The sequence below is a fragment of the Octopus sinensis genome, linkage group LG5, assembly GCF_006345805.1.
Source record: "Octopus sinensis linkage group LG5, ASM634580v1, whole genome shotgun sequence".
In the NCBI taxonomy this organism is placed as follows: domain Eukaryota; kingdom Metazoa; phylum Mollusca; class Cephalopoda; order Octopoda; family Octopodidae; genus Octopus; species Octopus sinensis.
Genome location: NC_043001.1, coordinates 44,062,823 through 44,085,313, shown reverse-complemented (window position 1 = coordinate 44,085,313; position 22,491 = coordinate 44,062,823). Strand labels below are relative to the sequence as shown.

General features: G+C 34.0%; 1 protein-coding gene across 5 annotated transcripts in view; it reads left to right on the top strand.

Annotated features, from left to right (window-relative positions):
- The first annotated feature begins 1,746 nt into the window (after window positions 1-1,746).
- The window catches only part of LOC115211835 (BTB/POZ domain-containing protein 17-like), a 40,603-nt gene continuing 19,858 nt past the window's right edge, over window positions 1,747-22,491 (top strand). Inside the window, exons 1-2 of one of the 5 annotated variants that reach the window (XM_029780553.2) lie at window positions 1,747-1,875; window positions 16,596-16,752. In XM_029780553.2, coding sequence (XP_029636413.1) covers window positions 1,866-1,875; window positions 16,596-16,752 — 167 coding nt within the window. In that variant the 5' untranslated portion in view covers window positions 1,747-1,865. Of the gene's footprint in view, window positions 1,876-3,713; window positions 3,853-10,598; window positions 10,621-16,595; window positions 16,753-22,491 lie in introns of those variants that run through there. The other 4 variants (XM_036503364.1, XM_036503365.1, XM_036503366.1 and 1 more) reach the window with 4 other exon arrangements.

The following is a 22,491-nucleotide window of genomic DNA, read 5'->3' as shown; positions in this document are numbered from 1 at the left end:
TCCTTCTTGGTGTTGATTCTTCGCTGTTCACTGGTTACTGCGAAGCGAGAACCTTGAAGCGTTACATCTACACGCTACATTTAGTAGTGGGCTACATCATGTCGACGTGAATTGGCATCTCACATTAAGCCCGCTACATACCTGTGTAATTATTGCTATAATTGGGACACTGAAAAGACAACGAAATTGATAAAACTGCAGATACAGAAGAACTATATACCGTAAATCCCCGAGTATAGTCCGCCCTTGAGTATAATACGCAGGGGATTTTTATGGGGCTGTACCTCTGAAAAACCTATACTTTGTGTATAATACGCACCCTTTCTCTAACTTGAGTCGTGCGTAATTAAGCCAGCAGCACTTAGTCGAACAAACACTTCCGCACATGCGTAATACAATAATGGTGATGTTCTTAACTGTTATATGGGAAAGTAAATATGTTTGCAAGTTGTTTTTGTTACTGCAAGTTATGGATGATTCTTTCATGACTTCATTGCTTTCAGGCTTAGCTTAAGGTATTTTCGCGCCCGACATCACGAAATGCGTCTGAATAAACATTGCCGGACAGTAAATAGTGACTGGGACATTACTTAGAAAATATTTTTCATTTCTGACCTCGTATATAGTATGCACTAGAGATTTTGACCTTTAAATTTGGGGGGAAAATGCGGATTATACCCAAGGATTTACAGTATACATAATTTTTGGTGCTCTAGCATGGCCACAGCCTTAGGGCTGAAAATTATAAAAGAATGAAAATAATTTAACTCTTTCACCTTCCGAGAGAGTGGAGATACTCTTTCATTTGATATTTGTTTTGATATACTTACCACAATGTATCATATTCCGTTTCCCTGAATAGCTGACTGTAGTTCCACTCACTGTTTGTTTAAACCAGGGGTTCTCAACCTTTCATTACTATTTTGTTCTAATGAACCCCCATAGCCATTCGATGTTTAAAAACTAGTTTTATAGATGCTTCTTTCAGAATTCCTATTTTGTTTATCACACATTCCCTTGAGTAGGCTGAACTATGTAAAACGTGGTTCTCAACCATTTTTTATTATCTATGAACCCCTTTGATTATTGTTTCGTTCAAGGAAACCCCATAGCCATTCGCTGTTTAAAGACCACTTTTATAGACACTTTCAAAATTCCTATTTTAGTTATCACACATCAACTTGAGTAAGCTTAGCTATATAAAACTTCAGAGAAACTCAGCTGTTTCTAGCAATAAATATATCTAAAGCAAAAATTTTTCATGGACACATAAAATACTGTCGTGGATTCCAAATTTACTATTTTGCTTGTGTGGAAGCCCAGAAATCTTATACGGACTCCAAGGGGCCATATGGACCCCAGTTGAGAACCACTAGTTTAAACCTTCTCCGAACACGCTGCGATTCCCTGTCACACTGGGATGAGGACGTCTTGCCTGGAGAAAGAACCTCTCGCCACGCCGCCAACATCTTGTGTGTTAGAGTAGTTGCTGTAGCGGCTATCACTGGCTGGTTCTTTACAGCAACACTTTTACAATACTATCTACGGAGCATAGGTGAACAAATTATTCAACAGATAATGCGGCATTTGTTTATTTCAATAAACATATGGTATATTTGTTAGAAAAGAAAAATAATGAGCATCTAAATCTTTGCAAGACTTCGTTTCAACGGGAAATCAATATCATTTTTCTATACTTAAAAATAAAGTGATTATCATCAACATTATTGGTGTCGCAGACAGGTAGGTTTTCATGTCGAAACGACTTTCTTGAGTAGCAGACGACTATTGTATAAGTCATGTGGTAAGGAACGAGATTACACGAGAGTGAGAAATAACATTAATATTCTTACTTTTTGTCATCGATGTGGCTAGGTAAGTAATCAATTAAACATTTGTATATATAACACTTGCTCGTGTGCCTGTAGTAGTCTGCTTATTTTCTCTTTTTCTGCCAGCATCGAAGCATTATTTTGAACTACAGCCTGATATATTTCACATAATGCTCCTTTGTTTATTTCGATTCTATGACAATTATTTCTACGTCCTTGTTTTCTCTTAGCCCCGCCTCTTTCCATTATTTTGTTTGGATCGTGCTGAGTTTTATGTTTACACATGTACGCGTTAGTATATTGAACATAGACATGTTTTTAAAATTTTTTTTTTAATATTCATGTTTTCTTATGCATACAATTCAATATGATATGTTAACAGAATAGTTTCATATTTACTTGAACACCCTTTTGCATGTTTATAATTTAAAAAAAAAAAACCGCTTGTAGGGGTTAGCGTACTGTTGTTATGTTCGTGGTTACAAAATTTAATCTAGTTAAGTTTAGCATCTTTTACTCTGTTAGATGTAATAAACTTGCTGACGTCCGCAGTGTGAAAAAAAAAAATGCACCACCTGTCACTCTGGAAACCTGTGCCGTACCACTGTGCGAAAACCAACACCTATTAGTGGACATAATTCTAAGCTTAAAAGAAATTCATATCTTAGCGTTCTGAACCGTTGCATTAATCTGATATCATCAGATTATCGTATTCTTTATAAATACTAGTTTCTTCTGCTTTAAATACTGAAATAAATGATAGGGAAAAATTCCTAATTGAATTAATAAGGATATCCGAACCCGGCAATAATGCAGCCATTTTAGCTACTTGAGCTGCGATATTGCCTCTCAAAGAAAAGAAATGACAACACTTCCTTTGAAGAGAAATTGCTGAGGGGTTTCATTTATTATGATTATGAGTGTTTATGAATTAAAAGATTGAGTGTGCAATTCCTCTTTATGCCATGTGACTGTTGAAAGTAATGAATAAAGAAGGTTAAAATTGCTGATTAAGATGTGGAAATACTGTGGGTAAGTAAAACCTGATTTTCCCGGGACGGAAAAGAGAAAGTACTAAAGTATGCAATTTTATTTTATGATTTTGGCGAGGTGGGGTGGGGGTAATTTTAAATGTAATATTTTCATTGAAGGGTCTCTCTCTCAATTATCATCTTGTTGAATGATAAAATAGCGTGTTTATATTCAATATTTTCAACATCAAATATGTTATAAGCAATAGGGTCGAATGAGGTGATTACAAAAATGTAGGGACTAGCTATAGCGTTATTCTTTAGTCGAGCAAGCAAGAATTGTGAAATATTTTTGCATTCGATCCTTGTTCTGGAGATCTCTTATTACAAAATCCCTTCACTCAGCGTGTGTTTGTGTGTGTATACACGTGTGTGATAGTTCGTAAACAAATCTAACGAAACAATTCACCAGTTTATTTGTGTATTGATGGAAGTAAGAATGATGCATATTCTTTTGCAAACTATTTTGTATTAAGGTTTAGATTCTGCTATTGAATAAATAGTCTGTACCTCTATAAGAGTTGAAATCACTCAACAAATAATGTTTTAACTGTCATTTTTCACCATCTTGAAATGAAGTAATCGCTGTTTAGTGAAAACGTCTTCTAGTTGTAAACAAAAATAATATTTTTACATAGACAGTAAAGCCAACAAAGTGTTGTCGTTGTTACACCCCAGTGCTGCCCCTATCTGGCAAACCCATGAGGACTACATTATCCAATGTGTTCTTCCTTTTTAAGAAGCTAGTATTTTGTTTGAGGTCATTTGGCTGCTGTTTCTAGCAGGGTGAGCTTTTGCATAGAGGCACCCTGGTTGACTCAAGGCTCTCTCAGTAGGTGGAAAATGTGGGAGAATGTGACATTTATGTCTTTTCGTAAACTCATCACTGTTTATGAAGTTTGTATCTTCAACCCGGGGTGGGATGTATTTACATTCAGTTTACTGGGAATGGATGGGAAGAACCATTGATTCTAGTCCATCTTGTCGAGGTGAGGCCCTACTTTTTTTTCCTACTTTTTACTAGAATGGATATTTTAGTATACAGAACTTCATTAATCATTAAACGAAGAATACTTTTTCCTGTGTATTTTCTTTTACTTTCGGGGGTCTTTTTATATATGTATCTTTACTGTACGTTATCCTGTGGTACAAAAAGTACCCGAAAAGATACACACAAAGTAGACAAAAATACAAAGGATTAAATTAAATCTTATTATTTTATGAGGTAGACATTTATTATTCGTCACTAGTGTCTATAATGATTCGTCTACCATCAGTTGAGACGATTCACACTTCTCATTTGAAATATATTCATAATTACACCTTAAACAAGCTATAAAAAGCAACACAGAAATTAGTTTTAAAAATTCATTTTCTGTACCATATAGGAAAGAAATGAAGGAAGATTAGGAAATTTACAAATGCTATGTTGTTAGACTTGTTATGAAAGGTGTTCCAGCTGCGACACTCATTTTATATATTTAGTACTACATTATCCAAGGTGTCGATATTTTTTAAAGGAGGGGATTTTACTATTATTTCCAACAGGTCCGATGACCACATAGAAATTTCCTTATTCCTTTACATGCATTGTAAAGTCTCATTCTTGCTATACTTGCTACACGATACGGCTAAATAAGAAACAATACTATGTTTTTCAGTTATATAACCTGACAAAATTACACATTTATAATTAAAATAAATTGTTCAGCTCACGATACCTCGGCCTATTCTAAAAAGAATGTTAAAGCTAGAGTAATATTTGTTTCATGTTATCCATTCATCTTTTCCTACTCTCTCAAAATACTTGCATAGGTCATATTTTGAGTAATTATATTATGATTCTATTTATTAATGTTACACATTATTTTCTTTTTGTCAACGATAATCTATATTAATTCCTAATAGTAAACTGTTTTTGTCAAAAAAGAAAAAGAAAAAAAAGCTTTGCTGATGTATATTGCATATGAAGCTGTTTGAGACTAAAGTGATGCCAATTATTTGCTTACACTTCTTTCTTCATTACTTTTAGTGTCATTGATTCATTACACAGGCTGACAGTAGCATTTTTTCTTTGTAGGTTAATTCTTTTCATAAATCAGGAAGATTTGTATGATCAGTGCTTATAGCCTCTTTCTCTTGTGTTATGCAAATGTGAGATAAATTTTTCTGCTCGGATGGGTTGTTATATCATGTAAGTTTCTTTGAAGTAAGACACCTATCTGAATAAGCTAAGACAAGTGGAACCAAGTGTTTTGCCAAAAGGCAAACTGAAATGCCAGTCCTGTACTATATTCATTGGGCCATTTACTTTGTAAGTGTGCTTGTGTATTTCACACACAACAATGAAGCCATTCTATTATATGTCAAGTATCAATGATATTTCTACAATTCTATTATTTTTCGTGGTACCAGCAATAACATTGTAAAATCAAAACCTCTTAATTCACAAAGGAAGCCTTGAGATTCCTTTCCCTTAAAAATACACAAAAGGTTCTTCTGAAGATTATTTTTGGTTCTCAACTTTTAATTTTTAATTTTTCTCATGAAAACTGTTAAGAATGTGAACATCTATTATATGCACAATACATTGCCAGATAAAGTAAATTTATATGAATAACATCTCTTTTCTATTCAACAATATAACCCATGGCATCTTTATACTTATGAACTGTAGACATTAATGTAATCAGTGTTGTTAACCTTGATAGAAAGTTATGTGGTAAGAGGGTTCTGCTGGGAAAAGTCATGTAACTTCTGGACAAGAAGACTTATTATCAATAGCATTCTAGCCATGCCATCTCTTCAGACATAATTTATCTTGGACTACATTGTCCAGTATTTTTTTTTTATAGATGACAGTTTGATTTGAGAGACTTGGCTGCTATTTTGAGCAAGTCAAGTAACTATGTAGAGGCTCCTTTATCAGTACAGGCTGTCTCATTGGCTTGTTAAGGAAAAGTGCTTAGTATAGGTTATTGTAAGGAAAGTGTTTTTAGTAAAGGTTAAGAGTTGGAAATATTTGACAGAGTTGAGTGTATTGAGTATTACACTTGTTTCTCTTACAGACCAAGCATGGGAAGAGAAGACACAATTCAAAGTTAAATTTAGCAGTGGAAGCAGTGATGATAAATGTGTGTAGCAAGCATCTGATATTGTAATGACTGATGTACTATAAAGTATAGGCTAAAGTACAGTTTGCTCTGAAGGGAAATCCAATTGATTTTTAGTTATGCTTCCAAAATATATTAAATTAGAGCTATTTATGTCTTCCATGTTAAAAATATTTTGGATGCTTTCAGTTCAATGTTGGCCTTGATGCTTTCTTTCGATTTTCACCAGCACACTTCCTTGAAATAATGGTAAATTAGTAGTGCTTGTCTATTGATCAGTAATAAACTGTATCACATGATGTACAAGGGTTGGCTGAAAAGTTCATAGATTGACTAAGATACTCTCAGAGAATGTGACCAAATGAGGTTTATTTTTCAACATAGTCCACCCCCACTGCAGTCCACTAACTTCTTCCATCAGTGTTGCAGTACTTGGATCCCATTGGTGAAAAAGCTTTCATCCTGTTGGTCAAAAAATGTCATCATGGTGGCGCCCCAGCATGGCCGCAGTCTAATGAGTAAAACAAGCAAAAAGAGAAAACAGCAGATATGATGTCATCATCACTGCAATACTGGTTTTCAGAAAAGTGTTTTTCCATGTTGGGGAACAGATGATAGTTAGATGGGGCCAAATGGAGAGAGAATAGGGAGGGTGATCAACGAGTTCAAAACCAAAATCATGCAGAGCAGCTATTGAAAGCAAGGACTTGTGTACTGGAGCATTGTCCTACCGAAACAAAACCCCTTTCATCAGTTTTCCAAGGCATTTGGTCTTGATAGCCTTTCTTAACTGCCTCAGCAAGTTAACATGGTACCCTCCATTGATGGTGTGACCCTTTTGAAGATAGTCAATAAACACAATACTTTTTGCATCTGAAAAAAACTGAGGCCATCACCTTCTCTGCAGATGAAACAACCTTGGCCTTTTAGGAGTAGGTGAGGAGGGGTGTTTCCACTGCATGGATTATCATTTTGTCTCTGGCTCAAAATGATGAAGCCAACACTCATCCTTTAGGAAACTTTCAAGGAACCAACTGGATCTGCCTCAAACAAGTCAGATTTTCTCATGATGCAATCAACCTGGTGTACTTTTGATCAGGTGCCTGAAGATGTAGCACCCACTGAACAGAAACTTTTTTCATGCTGAGTTCATTGTGCTGGATATTCTCAACTCTCATATCCCATGAGTAGCATTGGCTTTTTGATTTATAGTCAATTGCCTGTCATCCATCCATTACCATGTGGTGAGCATGCTCAATGTTTTCCTTGGTGGTGACGTTTGCAGGACATCCAGATCTTCGATCATCTTCAAAACTCTCCCTTCCCCCTCCTAAATTCAGTTATACACTTTTGCACTGTTGATAAAGCTGGAGTGTTATCCCCTAATGTAGCAACCATATTAGCATTGATGTTGTATGGAGTTAAACCGTTATTCTGCAGGTACTTAATAACACCACAATGCCAAATTGTGTTCATTTTCATGAGAAGTGGACACTAGTTACTTTTCAAGTCTTCTTTAAACAGTCAGATGTCAGTTTACCTGGAAAGAAACTATGCAGTTATTTATAAGAAAAGTTGAAATTAATGCATGCAAAATTTCACAGTTCTAGCACCACTCCTTCATTTACTAAAAGCAATTGTATGTCAGCCAGGTAAAGCTATCCAGCATATCTTGTAACACATTGAGTTGCTGAAACACTATGAAAATGGGTGATGAAAGCGCAATATTTAATTTGTATGGGTTAAAAGAGAAATAATATAGGAGTGGTTAATTGACTAAAACAGGAAGAGTTCAACAAAACAGATATCATCCAAAACCTTATCCATACTATTAGAATTCTGGCCAACGTAGGTGTTCACATTAAAAAAAAAAATAAGGCATTAAATGAAGTTCCCATTTTTGAAAAACTACCTAACAACCCATTGGGTTATTGGAACATCACTAAAATATCTTTTTGTAGTGATTTAAGAATGAATACACTGGAGTGGGTTCTGTTGCTTTTTATTTTTCTATGCATATATGTGATATCACAGTATATATAATAGTGTGTTACACTATTTGACAAAAGCAAATCTTAAATTTCAATTGCTTAATCTATAAGGAGAAACAATTTAGTAGGAGCATAATGTAATTGAAAACTGATGAAACATTTTTCAATTACATCATGCTCCTTCTACTAAATTGTTTCTCCTTATAGATTAAGCAATTGAAATTTAAGATTTGCTTTTGTCAAATAGTGTAACACACTATTATATATACTGTGATATCACATATATTAACAATTCGGAAATATTGATTTCAAATCTTGGCACAAGGTCAGAAATTGATTGCATCAACTCCAATACTCAACTGGTACTTATTTTATCCAACCCTGAAAGGATGAAAGGTAAACCTCAGAATGTGAAGACAGTGTGCTAATGATTCTGCCAGCTTGCTGCCTTAAACAATTTGGAAATATTGATGTATGTTAGTAATGGTAAATTGATGATTATTATAGTTTTAAAACAGTGACAATCAAGGAAGTAGTGTTAAAATTAATGATTGAACAGTTATTAACTACCTCTGACTAAACTAGTGCATTAATTCATTAGAAATAGCTTTTGTTGTTTAATCCTATAAGAAACCTGATTGAACATTTCTATGACAAAAGATATTTTATCTATAACCATTCCATTTTTTAAGCATACGTAGGACTATATTGTCTAATATATGCTATCCTTAAGATGCTAGGGTGTAATTTGAGGGATATTTGGCTACTATTTCTAGCTAGTTGGAGGGCAGTGTAGAGGCTCCCTTTTTTATTTATATTTAATGTTATATTGCTTATATAAAACTGACAATAATGAAGAGGAAGATGATCAATGAAACACTATCCTTTTTCATCTGTATGAACTACAAAGTATTTTAGGAAAATATTAAACATTGTTTGTATCTTGGATCACTTTAATTACTCCATTTACATTATGGTGATTGCTTAGTGAAAGAAGCATTAAGCATTAACTTTATGTTATAATACAATTATTGATTTTAACATCGTTCTATTTGAATGCATGAATTATTTACACTGATTCTATCTCTAAAAATTCCATTTAAGGATTAATACTTTTATTAAGAACTCGCACATCTCTTGTATCTGTGTCCTTAGCCTTCCTTTATGATCAATAGTTGTAGTATTTTCTCAGCTTACTATTCTCTCTCTTTTTATATTATATGCAAAGTACTACCATTTTACACATTCAACATATCCAAATACTAAAAAAATTGGGTGCCACTATTTTTTTACAATTGCTCAACTGATTGCTTGTGTGTCTGTTCTGATACTGATTTCAAATTTTGGCAGAAGACCAGCAATTTCAGGGGAGGGGATTAGTCAATTATATCAACCCCAGTGTTCAACTAGTACTTATTTTATCAAACCTCAAAAGGATAAAAGGCAGTGTCGGCCTTGTCAGAATTTGAACGCAGAACATAGAGATGGATGTAATGCTACTAAGTATTTTGTCTGGTGTGATAATAATTCTGCCAGCTCACTGCCTCATGTCTGTTCTGATATTGCAAAATGTTTGAGAAAGAGTGAATTCCTGTAAAGGTAGACAAGGAGTAAGTGGCAGCATTAAACCAAATGACATATTAAACCTACCACCTAAAAACAGGAACAGTTCATTTGATAGGACTTCCACACAGTTTCCACCTACCCAGTTTCACTCTCTAGGCTTGGGTTGACTTAAGTCAATGACAAAAATACTTGTCAAAAGTTCCATACAGAAGAATTGAACTCAAAACAATGTGATTATGAAGCAAACTTCTTAACCTGACCATGCTGGTGTTGATATGTAAGAAAAATTCATCTTTGTTTTTGTTAACCTTTTAGTGAATATTTGGCCTGATAATTTAATGGAATGAGAGTGGGGTTCACATCAAACATAGCTATAATTTAGAAAGTGAGACTTAATTTTTAAAATGCTTTAGATCTCTTTGGCTTCTGTCTGTCCTTTACATTCCCAGCACATGGTCATTCAACATTTGTTGTCAGTGAAAGTGATATGTAATTCATTTAAGTTACATTTAACTTTTATTTTGGATTACAAATATATTTTCAAGTATATATCTAACTTCTTTTTACAATTTTCTTTTACTTTTATGAAAAAATTTGCTTCTTCATATTTTAAGAGTTATATTTAACAATTCTGCAAAATATTTTCTTTCTGGTGTCTTTTATATGACTACTTGGTTAAGATATTGGTCAGATTCACAGCATGCTCAAAATAAGCTGTAAGAAGTTAAGTTTCACTCTCAGTTGGAAGGTTATCCAGCTGTATCATATAATTCAGTATTTTGTACTAGAATTCCTAACTAGATAAATTATCCTTATACATGATAACTGAAAATCAAATGTGAACTGTTAAAAAGAGCCAAAAAATCTATGTATTTAGATTTATATAATCTTGATTACAAGTTTAGATGGAACAATCCTACTCTCTCTCCCTCCTCTCTCTTACCTTTCCTTCCAAAAACTTCATATTTTCTTCGCACTTCTTCCTCTAGAGTTTTAATAATAATAAGGGCTTATGGAAAATACTATTCAACAAAGGATTGGATGGAGTGCCATGTTCTTGATAAGCAACTGAATCCATGAATGGAAAGTTAGTATTTTTTGTCTTTTTTTTTTATTCTATGGCATAAGACTTGATTGGGTTTTAGATATTCAAAATTCTGTGTTGCATCTATAAAATAACAATGTCTCACTTTACACTCCAAGAAATGGAAAATTTTGTTACTAAGGTGAGTTGGCAGAATCATTAGTACACCATACAAAAAGCTTAGCATAATTTCTTCTAATTCTTTACATTCTATGTTCAAATTCTGCCAAGGTCAACTTTGCCTTTCATTCTTTTAAGTGTACCAGTCAAGTACTGGCATCAATGTAACTGACTTGTGTCCTCCTCTCAGAAACTGCTGACTTGGTGCCAAAATTTGAAAGAATTACTATTTCTCCTTTACACAGTATGGATCTAATTTACTGAATTTTCTTCAAACTAACTGTTAAGCCTTATCAAAAGGCTTTAGACAGAACATATCTTCATAATCTGAGCTGTTCTAAGCCTGATTTTTGGAAGCACTTACATCTGTCTTAATGTCCAATAATTCTAAGTAGTACAATAGCTAGTTTTTGTCTTTTCTTTTACTTTTTTTTCCACTGGATTGAACCTAATGCTATCATCATCATCATTATTTTATGCCTATGAAAGATCTGGCTAGCAGTCAAGTCCATCACAAAAGCTGCTTTTCCACTTTTCTTTGAACAGGAGAGGAAGTCAGTCTTTTGTTTGATAGCCATGGCAAAAGATGTTTTATAGTGGGCATGACTGAAAAGACACTGATGACAGATGCTTACATCCTTCATTTATATTCTTATCAACTACTCAGAAATGAAAGTGCTGCTTTCCTGTGAATATGTTAAGTGGATGAGCATGCTGGAGAACACAGCTGCTAAAAATTCCATGCCTCAGTAGTCAGAATTATCTCGGATCTATGGGGTTCATTGATAATTGGCCCTTATCTGGTTGTTCCCCTATTGGTATATCTTATTTCATACGTTTTCTAAACTGTTCATTTTTGTTCGTATGTTTCTGTAATTTATTCTGTTTAAATTCACCAACCATTTTTACAGTTTTTCCATATAATGTATCCTTCATCCACTGCCCTTGTTGAAAATATTACAAGGGCAGCAGATCAGCAGAATTGTTGTGTATAGATATTTAGCTACTTAATTCTTTTTTTAACCTTTCAAAATCCTGTTGGAGTTCAGTTTTGCCTTTCCATAACATCAAAGGTTAGTAAAACATGCATTAGTCTAGTACTGGTATCAATTTTATAAACTACACCCACATTCCATATACTGGTTTTAGAAATCCTTCTCTTCATTAAAATTATTTACATTTCAACAGAGTGATCTTATACCAATTGTTTATGAGAGAGAGACATAACAGATGATTAACTGTCCCTCAGATTTTCTTTCTTCTACTACATTTCAAGAACATTCCTCAGAATCCAAATTGTTCTTAATAGTGCTGTCTTCTGAAAGAAGTTCTTTGTGTATCTCAGTTCCAATTTTTATAATCTGTGTTGAATTTTTCTTTTAATTATTTTAGTTGTTACTGTCCCCAGGACACCTACTTCTCTCATTAACATCATTAAAATCCTTATTGTTATCTCCATTGAGCACCATAGAGTAACAAATAGCTTTACAATAAACCAACACCACTCTTTAGTTTCCATTTTTGTTATTGCAATGACTGACAGATGACCATAAATGGTCAGTGGGATAACAGCAAGTTGAAAAGATAAATTGGTCAACTAAAAGGACTGAATGTTCTCAAAGGTTTACACTGGTAGATGAGGGAAATGCCAAGTGGATTGGCTATGAAAGCACAATTCAACCATAACTTTGATTCTTTGGTAATCCATTGCAGTTTCATCTCCAGATCTTGCCTGTCTCATGTTTCATGTGCCACAGAGGAAGGTCTTTAAATCACAGTACATGGGTCACCTCCTGCAAACCTATGTCATTGGAAAGTAATGTGGCCAGTACTCCAAACACTGGGATAATAAAACTCCTTCAGAGGATTAAATATATTGGGACCAATATAATACAATGAAATCTTTAGTAATAAAATAAACATGCTCTCCTGTAAAGTGGACTCCCTAATCAAAGGTAGGGTTAAGGTTTGGCGATAATTTGTATTTGGTTAAAAAGTTTGCTTCCTAATTGTGGTTTTAGGTTTAGTCCCACCAGCAGTACCTTGGGCCTTATACCATAGATCCCAGGTTAAATATGGCCTTGTGAGACAGAAACAGAAAAAAGACCTTCATATGTATGTGTGTTTGTGTCTGTATGCATGTATGTGTGACTGTGATTCTTTATATTTGCACTTCCCTGAAAATTGCAAGCTATGAGTGGTTATGTTATCATTTCCCCTGTCAACAAATCATCTGCTGGTTTTATGCCTTCAAAGATGTGGAAAATTAGAAATCCTTTACATGAAAAAACAAGTAAGGGTTAATAACAAAAAGGACATCTTGCAATAAAACAATGCCTCAATAATATATTCATCGAATCCATCCTTGTGTGGAAAAACAGATGTAAAATGAAATAAGAAATTAATTTCAAATAACATGAATTTGTTATCATTGCCATATTTCTCCATACTATCTGGCAACAGAAGCTGAAAGTTTTTATTTCCACTGATTCAGAAGATATTTTCTAAACTTGAAATAACATGTGTTTAAAACCTTGCACAATTGATCAATACGTCCATGAAAACATGTCAGGCCATAGAGAAATATTACCTTACCTGGAAACAGGTGAGGGTAGAGGATAGGAAAATTGTCTGGGTGTAGAAAATCTTCAACAAATTCTGTCTAACCCATGCAAGCATGGAAAATGGATGTTAAGTGATAACGATCTATATATATATATAAAGTGATTGGTGTTAAGAAGAACATCCAGCCATAAAAACCATGCCAAAATAAGTGTGTGGCTTAGTGCAGGCCTGTAGCTTGCCAGATCCTGTCAAACCATTCACCCTATGCCTTCATGGAAGGACGATGATGATGATGATAATATATATATATATATAATTAAGATCTGGCATTTTTATATATTTAACTTCTCTAAATGTTGGTCTGAAGTGTTAACTCAAACAGTTAACGATAAAAGTAGATTTACTTGACCTTCATTCAAGAAACTTGTATTGCTGCATTTAATATAAAACAATTTGAAGGCATTACAGTTCAACTAAAGATTGAAATATAAAGCTATTTATATTCTATTGTGGACATTACAAAAATTAAAGTTGGCTTAAATACTTAAGGAATAGAACAGGTAGTGAAGCATAATTTCATTTTAAAGCTTTCAGAAAAATGCCATTTTATTTGAGGTTAATTTTTCTACTCTTTTCGTTGTAATTGTAGTTGGTCATTGGATTAAAACAAACAGTTGGTTTGTTTAATTTGAATTTGTGTTTTGAATGATATGCAAGCTTAAGTGTTGAAAAGCAATTTCAAAAATGTTCAAATGGCATTTGTATTTTTATAATACTGGTAAGGAAATAAAATAACAGTAAAAATATAATACAAAAGCGGGGGCTTATTTTATGATTTCCAGTAAATGCCCTCTTGCATGTGCATTAGATAGAATACTTCATGAAAACTATTCAAATAAATTAACCCATGCTAGCATGGAAAAGAACTATTAAGTAATGATGATGATTAAGATTTCCAATGTCAAACAGCAAAGTATAACATACCTACTTGTGGTGGATTTAGAAGAACTATCATTTAGAGACAATATCAATTAAATAATTAACACCTAATTGTTAAAAGGCTTCTTTTAATATTAATGAAAATTGAAATGTCACTGAGTTTAATCAATATTTATATTGGTTCTGTTAGATGTATCAAATGATAAGAAACTAAGATTAGTTGTTATTGAAAATCCCATTTGTTACAATATAAACTAATAAATATTCTGCCAACTTTTAGATATTGATTAATGCATAATTTACACATTCTAATGATTTCTGCTTATTCATTTAGTTATGTGTATTATGTGCTGAATATGATTTGTTTTTCCTTGCTGTCTTAACTGGAATTTTCTCATAGTGTAAATACAATATATTCCACTTCTACATTCATTTATTTCCATTGTAATTAATAGGGAAAATAGTTCTTACACATTAATATATTGTTTTTCTTCCACATTGTACATTTTCCTTTTTCTTCTTCTCCTTCATCATCATTTTTATGCCTATTTTTCTATACTAGGCTTGGGCTGGATATGATTTTTTTCAACACAGTCTTTTCATTTGTCATTATCTTTCATCACTTCCTTTATGAAACCAACTATTCTGATCTCAGCCCTCACCACTTTTGTTCATGTCTCTTTCAGTCTTACTTGTCGGCAGGCTCCTGCTTGCATTCATCCAATTGTCATTCTTCATACACATCACTTGCCCATACCATCTCAGTCTTCTCTCTTGCTCCTTCTTGCTGTGGTTACACTTCTTGTAGAGCATTCTTACTACATTGCTTTCTTGCCTATGCATTCATTGTACTTTGTGCACAAGCATCTAACAGTTTGTTCTTCACTTGCAGAAAGAAATCTGAAACCCTTTCTTGTCAACAGAGGTAGTTAGTAGCTCACTGAACTTTCTCTAGTCAATCTTTACTTTTATTACCATACCTTTGTAATACATCATTGCTGAAGACATCTCCTCAGTAACAGAAGTTATAAACTACTTCTAATGAGTTTTCTTGACAACTAAGAGATTTCATTTATTTGGTGCTCTTACTGCTAGTTACTCATGTGCATCTATTATACATACCTGGAATCCTACTGTACTTTTTTGGGTACCAGTTGTTTGCATTGCTTACACAGTATAAAGTCCTTATCAATTGCCTTTCTGCGTATCAAGTTTGGCCACTTCTCAGTTGGTGGTGTTCTGTTTCCTTTCAAGTAAAATATGGATCTCTACTACATGGATCTTTCAGCTTCTCAGTCCTAGATCTTTCTTCCATGTTTGGAATTTTTCTAATTTTTTTAACTGATTTCATTGAGGTCATCAACTTACAGCAGTTGCTATGGGATGCCAATCTTGAACTACTCTGTTATTATTGAGAAAACTGTAATCAACAGGAAAAAGCTGGGAAACCAAACATTTATGGATACTGATTTCTGGCTCTCACTGGCTACTCATCTGCCTTCAGTCTTCTTAATAATTATAAGACTATAGAATATAGTATCCTATTAAGGACCTTCTTCAAGTCAAGAATGTTATGGTTCATTCTTGACCAAAGCCGTCTCTTGTTGTTACTTCCCTAAGAAAACTATACCCTGGTGGTTCTCTGTCTTGGTACAAACCCATCACCTCTAACTTAGCTCTCAATTCCTGAAGGCAAAATATATGACATCACAGATACACCCTCACTTTAACATACTTGATTTCATCATTGTGAGATATGATGACCTCAAGGATGTTCTCATCACCCATGTTATGAAAGAAGCAAACTGCTTTTACTGATAATTTATCCCTCTCTCTTTCTATCTGTTTATCTGTTTGTATCGTTTATATCTATCTGTCTGTCTGCCTGCCTACCTACCCATCCACCATCAGACACATACACATAAACATACACACTATTTTTATTTTTTACAAACAGTTCTTCTATATTTCTCTTTTTTTCTAATTTTCATTTTTCCTATTTCTCTTGCTTTTTTATGTTGTCTTTGGTTAGACAGCTTATCTTATTCAGCAGACCTTTTACATTGTATTTAAACGTTGGCCTAATTCTGCTCTGCTTGTTAACTTGTAGTATTTGTTGTACTCATTTCACATCTCTCAATTCTTTGTCTCCCACAGCCTGACTTCTTTTCAAATAGGCACTTGCAAATGCACCGAATAGCAAAAGAAAAACGATAATAAATGACATGCATTAAGTAAAAAGCTTTCAAAAGAATGTGCTTATTTGTTGCTTTTGAATTGATTTAGCAGTTTTTAGCACTAGTCAACTTTTGCAATATGGCTTATTCTGACCTGTCTACTGATTCTATTTCCAGATAAGCCACTCTCCCAGTACATCAGTAGTCTCAAATCATTCTGTTTAGAAGCTCAACAGACTGCTGACCAGTTAACAGGGATTCTGTGGAATGGGCCTTCTGCTTGTTACAAGCAAATATCAGACGCAAAGTGTTTCCCAAGCTTTCCCATTTCTAAGTGAGCATCATTATATTTTATGTCTACTTTTGTAATCCTGGCATGAAGTTTGAATGTACAGATGAGAAATTCAGAATTATCTGAAAGAGAAGTTTGATTCACTTTTTTCTGCTTGGGTTTAATTCTTTAACCCTTAACCCATTTGTTCCATAGAATTCACAAAGTTGTCAGGATGTGTGCATACATACATTATGCAAATAAGTATAATGATGCACACATATTTGTAAGTAAGGGCAGTGATTTTAAAAAATGATCATGGTAAAATGACTCTTATCCAACCTCATTTTAAACTTTCATTAAATGTTTGTTTTAAAAACTTTTAAGAAATAATTTTTTCCCCTCTTTAAAGCTAGATGTTTTATTATTTTTTTAATTTTTATTTTTCTAGACTATCTAAACCCTTTAAGATGTTAGGATGTAAGTCCACTATTTTCAGGTCTTGGTTAATCAATACCTTTTCCCAAACTTAGTATGAAATTGTTTATCATATTTTCTAAAATGTCAACTTTACAAAGGAATTTTGCCAAGTATTTGTAAAGCTTAAAATTTAATTGGTTTGGATCATTAGCAGATGTGATCATTATGATAACTAGCAGTTCTTAATGATTATCAATAATACTGGTGACAGATTTTTTTTGTTTTTGGAGTTTGTTATATTGCCAAACATCAATGTAATCAAAAATGGCAAACATGAACTTTATTTTTCTTACTGTTCAAGAATTTTCATTTGTTATTTGTATCATAAATGTGTCTATTAAATAAGTGCACATTAGCAAATGTCAAATGTTCTACATAGAATATACTAAAAGTGAGAGGGGTTAAGAAGGAAAGAGAACAGTTTTTAAAAATAAACATTGCATGTTAGTTTACAGATGTCAGCACATCTTGTTTTATAGAATGGCAGCCATGTACATAAACATATGTTGATTTAAACAAAGAATAAGGAATCACACAGTTCTATTTTTCCACATTTCTTTAATTTCTGTATTTTCTTGGCATACATATTTTGAAATAGGTGAAATAAGTATCACTCTTAAGTATGACTAAGTTTGTAACTACATCTGTAACATATATATGTGTGTGTGTGTGTGTGTGTGTGTATATATTGAAATTGCAAAGGTAATCTGGAACTCGACTGAGGAAAGAAAACTCTGAATGACCCGTCCTTGTTTTCTTTGTATCGTCTATCTGGTTGTTTTCACCTAACTGTCTGGATGTTTTGCGTTCTTGTCCCATTTTGTATTATATATATAGTCATGTATGTAAACTTTGGTCTCTTATATGTAAGTATATATTTATGTAAATCTTGTACTACTCTTTCTTTTATCATTTTCTTCTTTCCTTCTTTCTATCAGCCCTTTCACGCTTATTTCGTTCTTTCGTTCCCTCTCTCTCACATTTCATTGCCTTCACTTCATGCTCACTTTCCCTCCTCCTTTCACTTCACTGTGTCCCTGTCATTTTTTCTTGCCCCTCCTTATTTCTTCTGTCCTGCCTCTTTCTCTTCTCTCCCCACATGACCAGTGTTCGGCCAAGCCTGACCTTTCTTTCTTGCTTTGGCCGTGGGCCATGCAACATCTATATTCTTCTCTGTGCCTGTGAAATCTTGTATCCCTGCCGTAAGGCTTTACTTCCATACACGCCAGCTTAATTTAATTCATCCTTAGTCGAAAGACACCTGTTGTTATGTCTTGTTATGTGTATTTGTGTAACTTTCTCCGTTTTTTCAGTCCTTGTTATCATATACATACGTTTCCAAGGAATCTAATGTTCTTAGCTTAGTTTTTCCTTGGGGCTGACCAGATTGGAGCAATCACAAATATAATCAGCCTAAATTGCAAAGATATCTGGAACTCAACTGAGGAAAGAAAACTCCGAATGACCCGTCATTGTTTTCTTTGTATCGTCTATCTGGTTGTTTTGTTGTCCCTTTTTTGTATCACCTAACTGTCTGGATGTTTTGTATTCTTGTCATATATATATATATATATATGTGTGTGTGTGTGTGTGTGTAATCATTAAATGTTCATTTTTCCATGCTGTGATATATATGTGTGTGTGTGTGAGAGAGAGAGAGTAGGGACCTCTGCTCAAATTGAAAAGTAGCTATAAATGGCCCAAAATTGTTTTTAATGAATGTGTATTTGTTTTCATAAAATACTATTGGATTTCTCATGAAAAGTCATCGTTCATGTGAGAAATGAAACTGCTTACCAACACATTTAATACATTTCTGTGTTTAGTGCACTGTTACATGTAGACACTTGATATTAAAAGTATTAGGTTGCTTCACATGAAATGTCGCATTTTTAATTACTTGTTATTTCAGTCATTTAAAAACTCAACTATGTAAACCTTGTATTTAATCTTGACTCTTTGTCTTTCCCAACAATATTGGTATACAAAATTCGTATCCACAGACCTTATGAAAATAATAACAACCAAACTATGTTGAGTGATTTTCTTGTATGAGTACAAACTGGGTCACTGTGCCGCAGAAGCTCTATGGAATATCAAGCAAGCCTTTGGTAGTGGTTTTGTTGACATCAGGACTGTTCAGAGATGGTTCCAAAGCTCTTGTTCAGGAGATGAGAACCTCAAAAATAAACCAAGGGGTAGGCCAAAATCAGTTATTTGGCATGATGGATTAAATGCTTTGGTTGAACAAAATCTGAGAACAATGGTTTCAAAACTTTCATCAGAACTCCATATATCTCGCACAACTGTTTTTGGACATCTCTCAAAAATTGGACAAATCAAGAAAATGGATAGGTTTGTTCCACATCAACTGAACAAGATTAAAAAAAGCAGACACCTCAAAGTGTGCTCCCTATTGCTTTCTTGGCTGGAAAAGGCCATTTTTGCATCAAATCATTACTTGTAATGAGAAATGGATACTCTCTGACAACAGCAGGAGAACAGGACAGTGATTAGATGCAGGAGAGTCACCTAAACACTACCCAAACCCACCATTGCACCCTAAAAAGTTAGTGGTCATTGTATGGTGGTCTGCAAAAGGAGTTATTCATTATTCATTTTTGTAACAAGGAAAAACGGTAACAGGTACATGGTATTGCCAGTAAATTGATTGTATGCATGAGAATTTGAAAAAGAAGCAACCAAGACTAGTGAATAGAGATAGCCCAATTTTACTCCGCAACAGTGCATGTCCTCACACTCTTCAAGCTATAGTTCAAAAGTTTCAAAGCCTGAATTATGAGATTTTGCAACATCCTCTCCATTCCCTTGATATCTCTCCTACTGATAATCATTTATTTAAGCATTTGGAGTTTTTCATAAGCAATAAAACATTCTTAAATAGAGAAAAGTTAATTGAAGCATTCAGACAGTTTATCACAGCAAAAGACGAATTTTTTTTTAAAGATGGAATATATGACATAGAGAAACGTTGGGTAAAGGTCATAAATGAACATTAATCATACTTTGATTAAATAAATCAGTTCTCTAACACTTCTGAAACATTTTATTGTTACCTTTCAAATACAACATTTCATATGAAACAACTTAATATATTTCAAAAACTATGTGCATGACATCTAATTCAGACATATTAAATATGAACACAGGGTTAAGTAACTTGAAAAACAGTTAAAGGGGCACCCCCCACTACACACACAAGTTATGGCTACCACTGGTTATGGGATTTGATGCTTATGGAAATTGTAAAGTATGACCATTAATTTTGGGGTACAGACTATAATTTCACTCTTACAGAAACATGTATTTATAGTTTTAAAGTGTTAAGAATTCAACATTACTCTTTCTTAACTCAACAGCCACTTGCATTTTAGATCAAAATATATAGTTAATGATTTGGAAAAACTATCATATTGTGTGTGAGTATGTGTGTGTTCCTCTCATTAGCATAATCACGACTACCAACAGCAACAGTAATATATAGTATGAAGAAAATAAATCCATTTCAAATAAATGGTGTGTCCTAGTATATTTTAAAAGTTGAATGAAATGTCTTTGATCTTAGGTCTATGCAGATTAACCTGAGACTAAACAGTCACAACAATACAATTAGGAACAGTGTAATCACTACAACACCAACAATACCTTCCCACCATCACTAACATCTAAATTAATGCAACCCACATCATCCCCTCCATCAACTCACCAACTTTTGAATCCAACTGGCTACAACAGCTATCAGCATGTACACCTACATGTGTGTACATTAGTGTGTGTGTTCGCCTGGCCTCCGTGCTGGTGGCACATAAAAAGCACCATCCGATCATAGCCGTTTGCCAGCCTCGTCTGGCACCTGTGCCGGTGGCACGTAAAAAGCACCCACTAAACTCATGGAGTGGTTGGCGTTAGGAAGGGCATCCAGCCGTAGAAACATTGCCAGATCAGACTGGGCCTGGTGCAGCTGTCTGGCTTCCTAGACCCCAGTTGAACCGTCCAACCTATGCCAGCATGAAAAGCGGGAGCTAAACGATGATGATGAAGTTAGAAGTGCAAAGGGCAAATTGTCTATAAAGTTTGATAAAATTTCTTTTATGCAATGTGCTGAACCACCCAGTGAACTTCAATGACTTTTTTGATAATGCAAGAGTAGAATAGTCTTTAGAGTACTTATTGGTTCCAGCCAATGGATCAAAGTGTGATAGCTAACTTTAAGGCATGTTATCTGAGAAGAACTTTCAAACAACTTGTGAAATCAATTGACAGGGAGGATAAACATACAGTCAGAGATTTCTGGAAGAAATTCAACATAATGGATACTATGGATAATATAGATGAGTCATGGGATGAAGTGAAACCTTCCACTTTGAATAGTGCTTGGAAAACTATATGACCAGACTGTATCCATGACATTGCAAGTTTTCCTCAAGCAAGAAGTTTACATCAAATTCAGAAAATAGTGTGACACTTGCAAAGATTGTAGGATTTGAAGAAATCATAGAGGATGATGTGATTGAGTTGCTAGTGTCTTAGGTAGAAAGTCTAATGAGGAGCTGATGCTGGAAAAAGAACAAACTCAAAATACAGATGAGAAAATGGAAGTTTCACCTACACCACTTAAATTGGTGCCAAAAATGGTTGCTAAAGAGTTGGCAATTATAGAGGAAAATTTGCTCAATTAGATCCTAATCATGAACACAACATAAAAATTACACAAAGAATATTCAATGAGTCATACTGAGCTGTACAACGGGATGCTGCATCATACAACAGATAACTCTGGATAAGCTCTTCACCCCTCAAGCTAACGTTTGTGTTAATGAAGTATAAGACAGTATATATTGTCCTTCATCCTCCTAGTAATGCTCATTATACCACCACCCCTCACACTGTAGTCAACATCTTTTGTGGTAAGAATATACTCTTACAATATAACAATTCATATTAATTCTCTAATGTATTCCTCTTGAAATGTTTTTGTGCTTTTATGTATCTGTATTCTACTGTGTATGTTTAGAAATTGTCTTTGCTGGAATTCAATAATTTTGTTTCTGTTTTACTGCATGAAAAATCAGAATGAGCATTGCAGTCTCAGATCCTTTGGTGACATGTTTACATTCATATTTCATAATTTTATTGAATTTCAGAACTTAGAAGTGATACGTGTAATAAATATTTTTTGTCATGAGTTTGCAGTAGGGAATTGTACATTTGTTGTCGAGGTTTTGAAGACAGAGAGAGCCAACCATCTTCACCTTTTACAAATAGTCTTGAAAACCATTTGATGTATTTTTGTCTTCCATG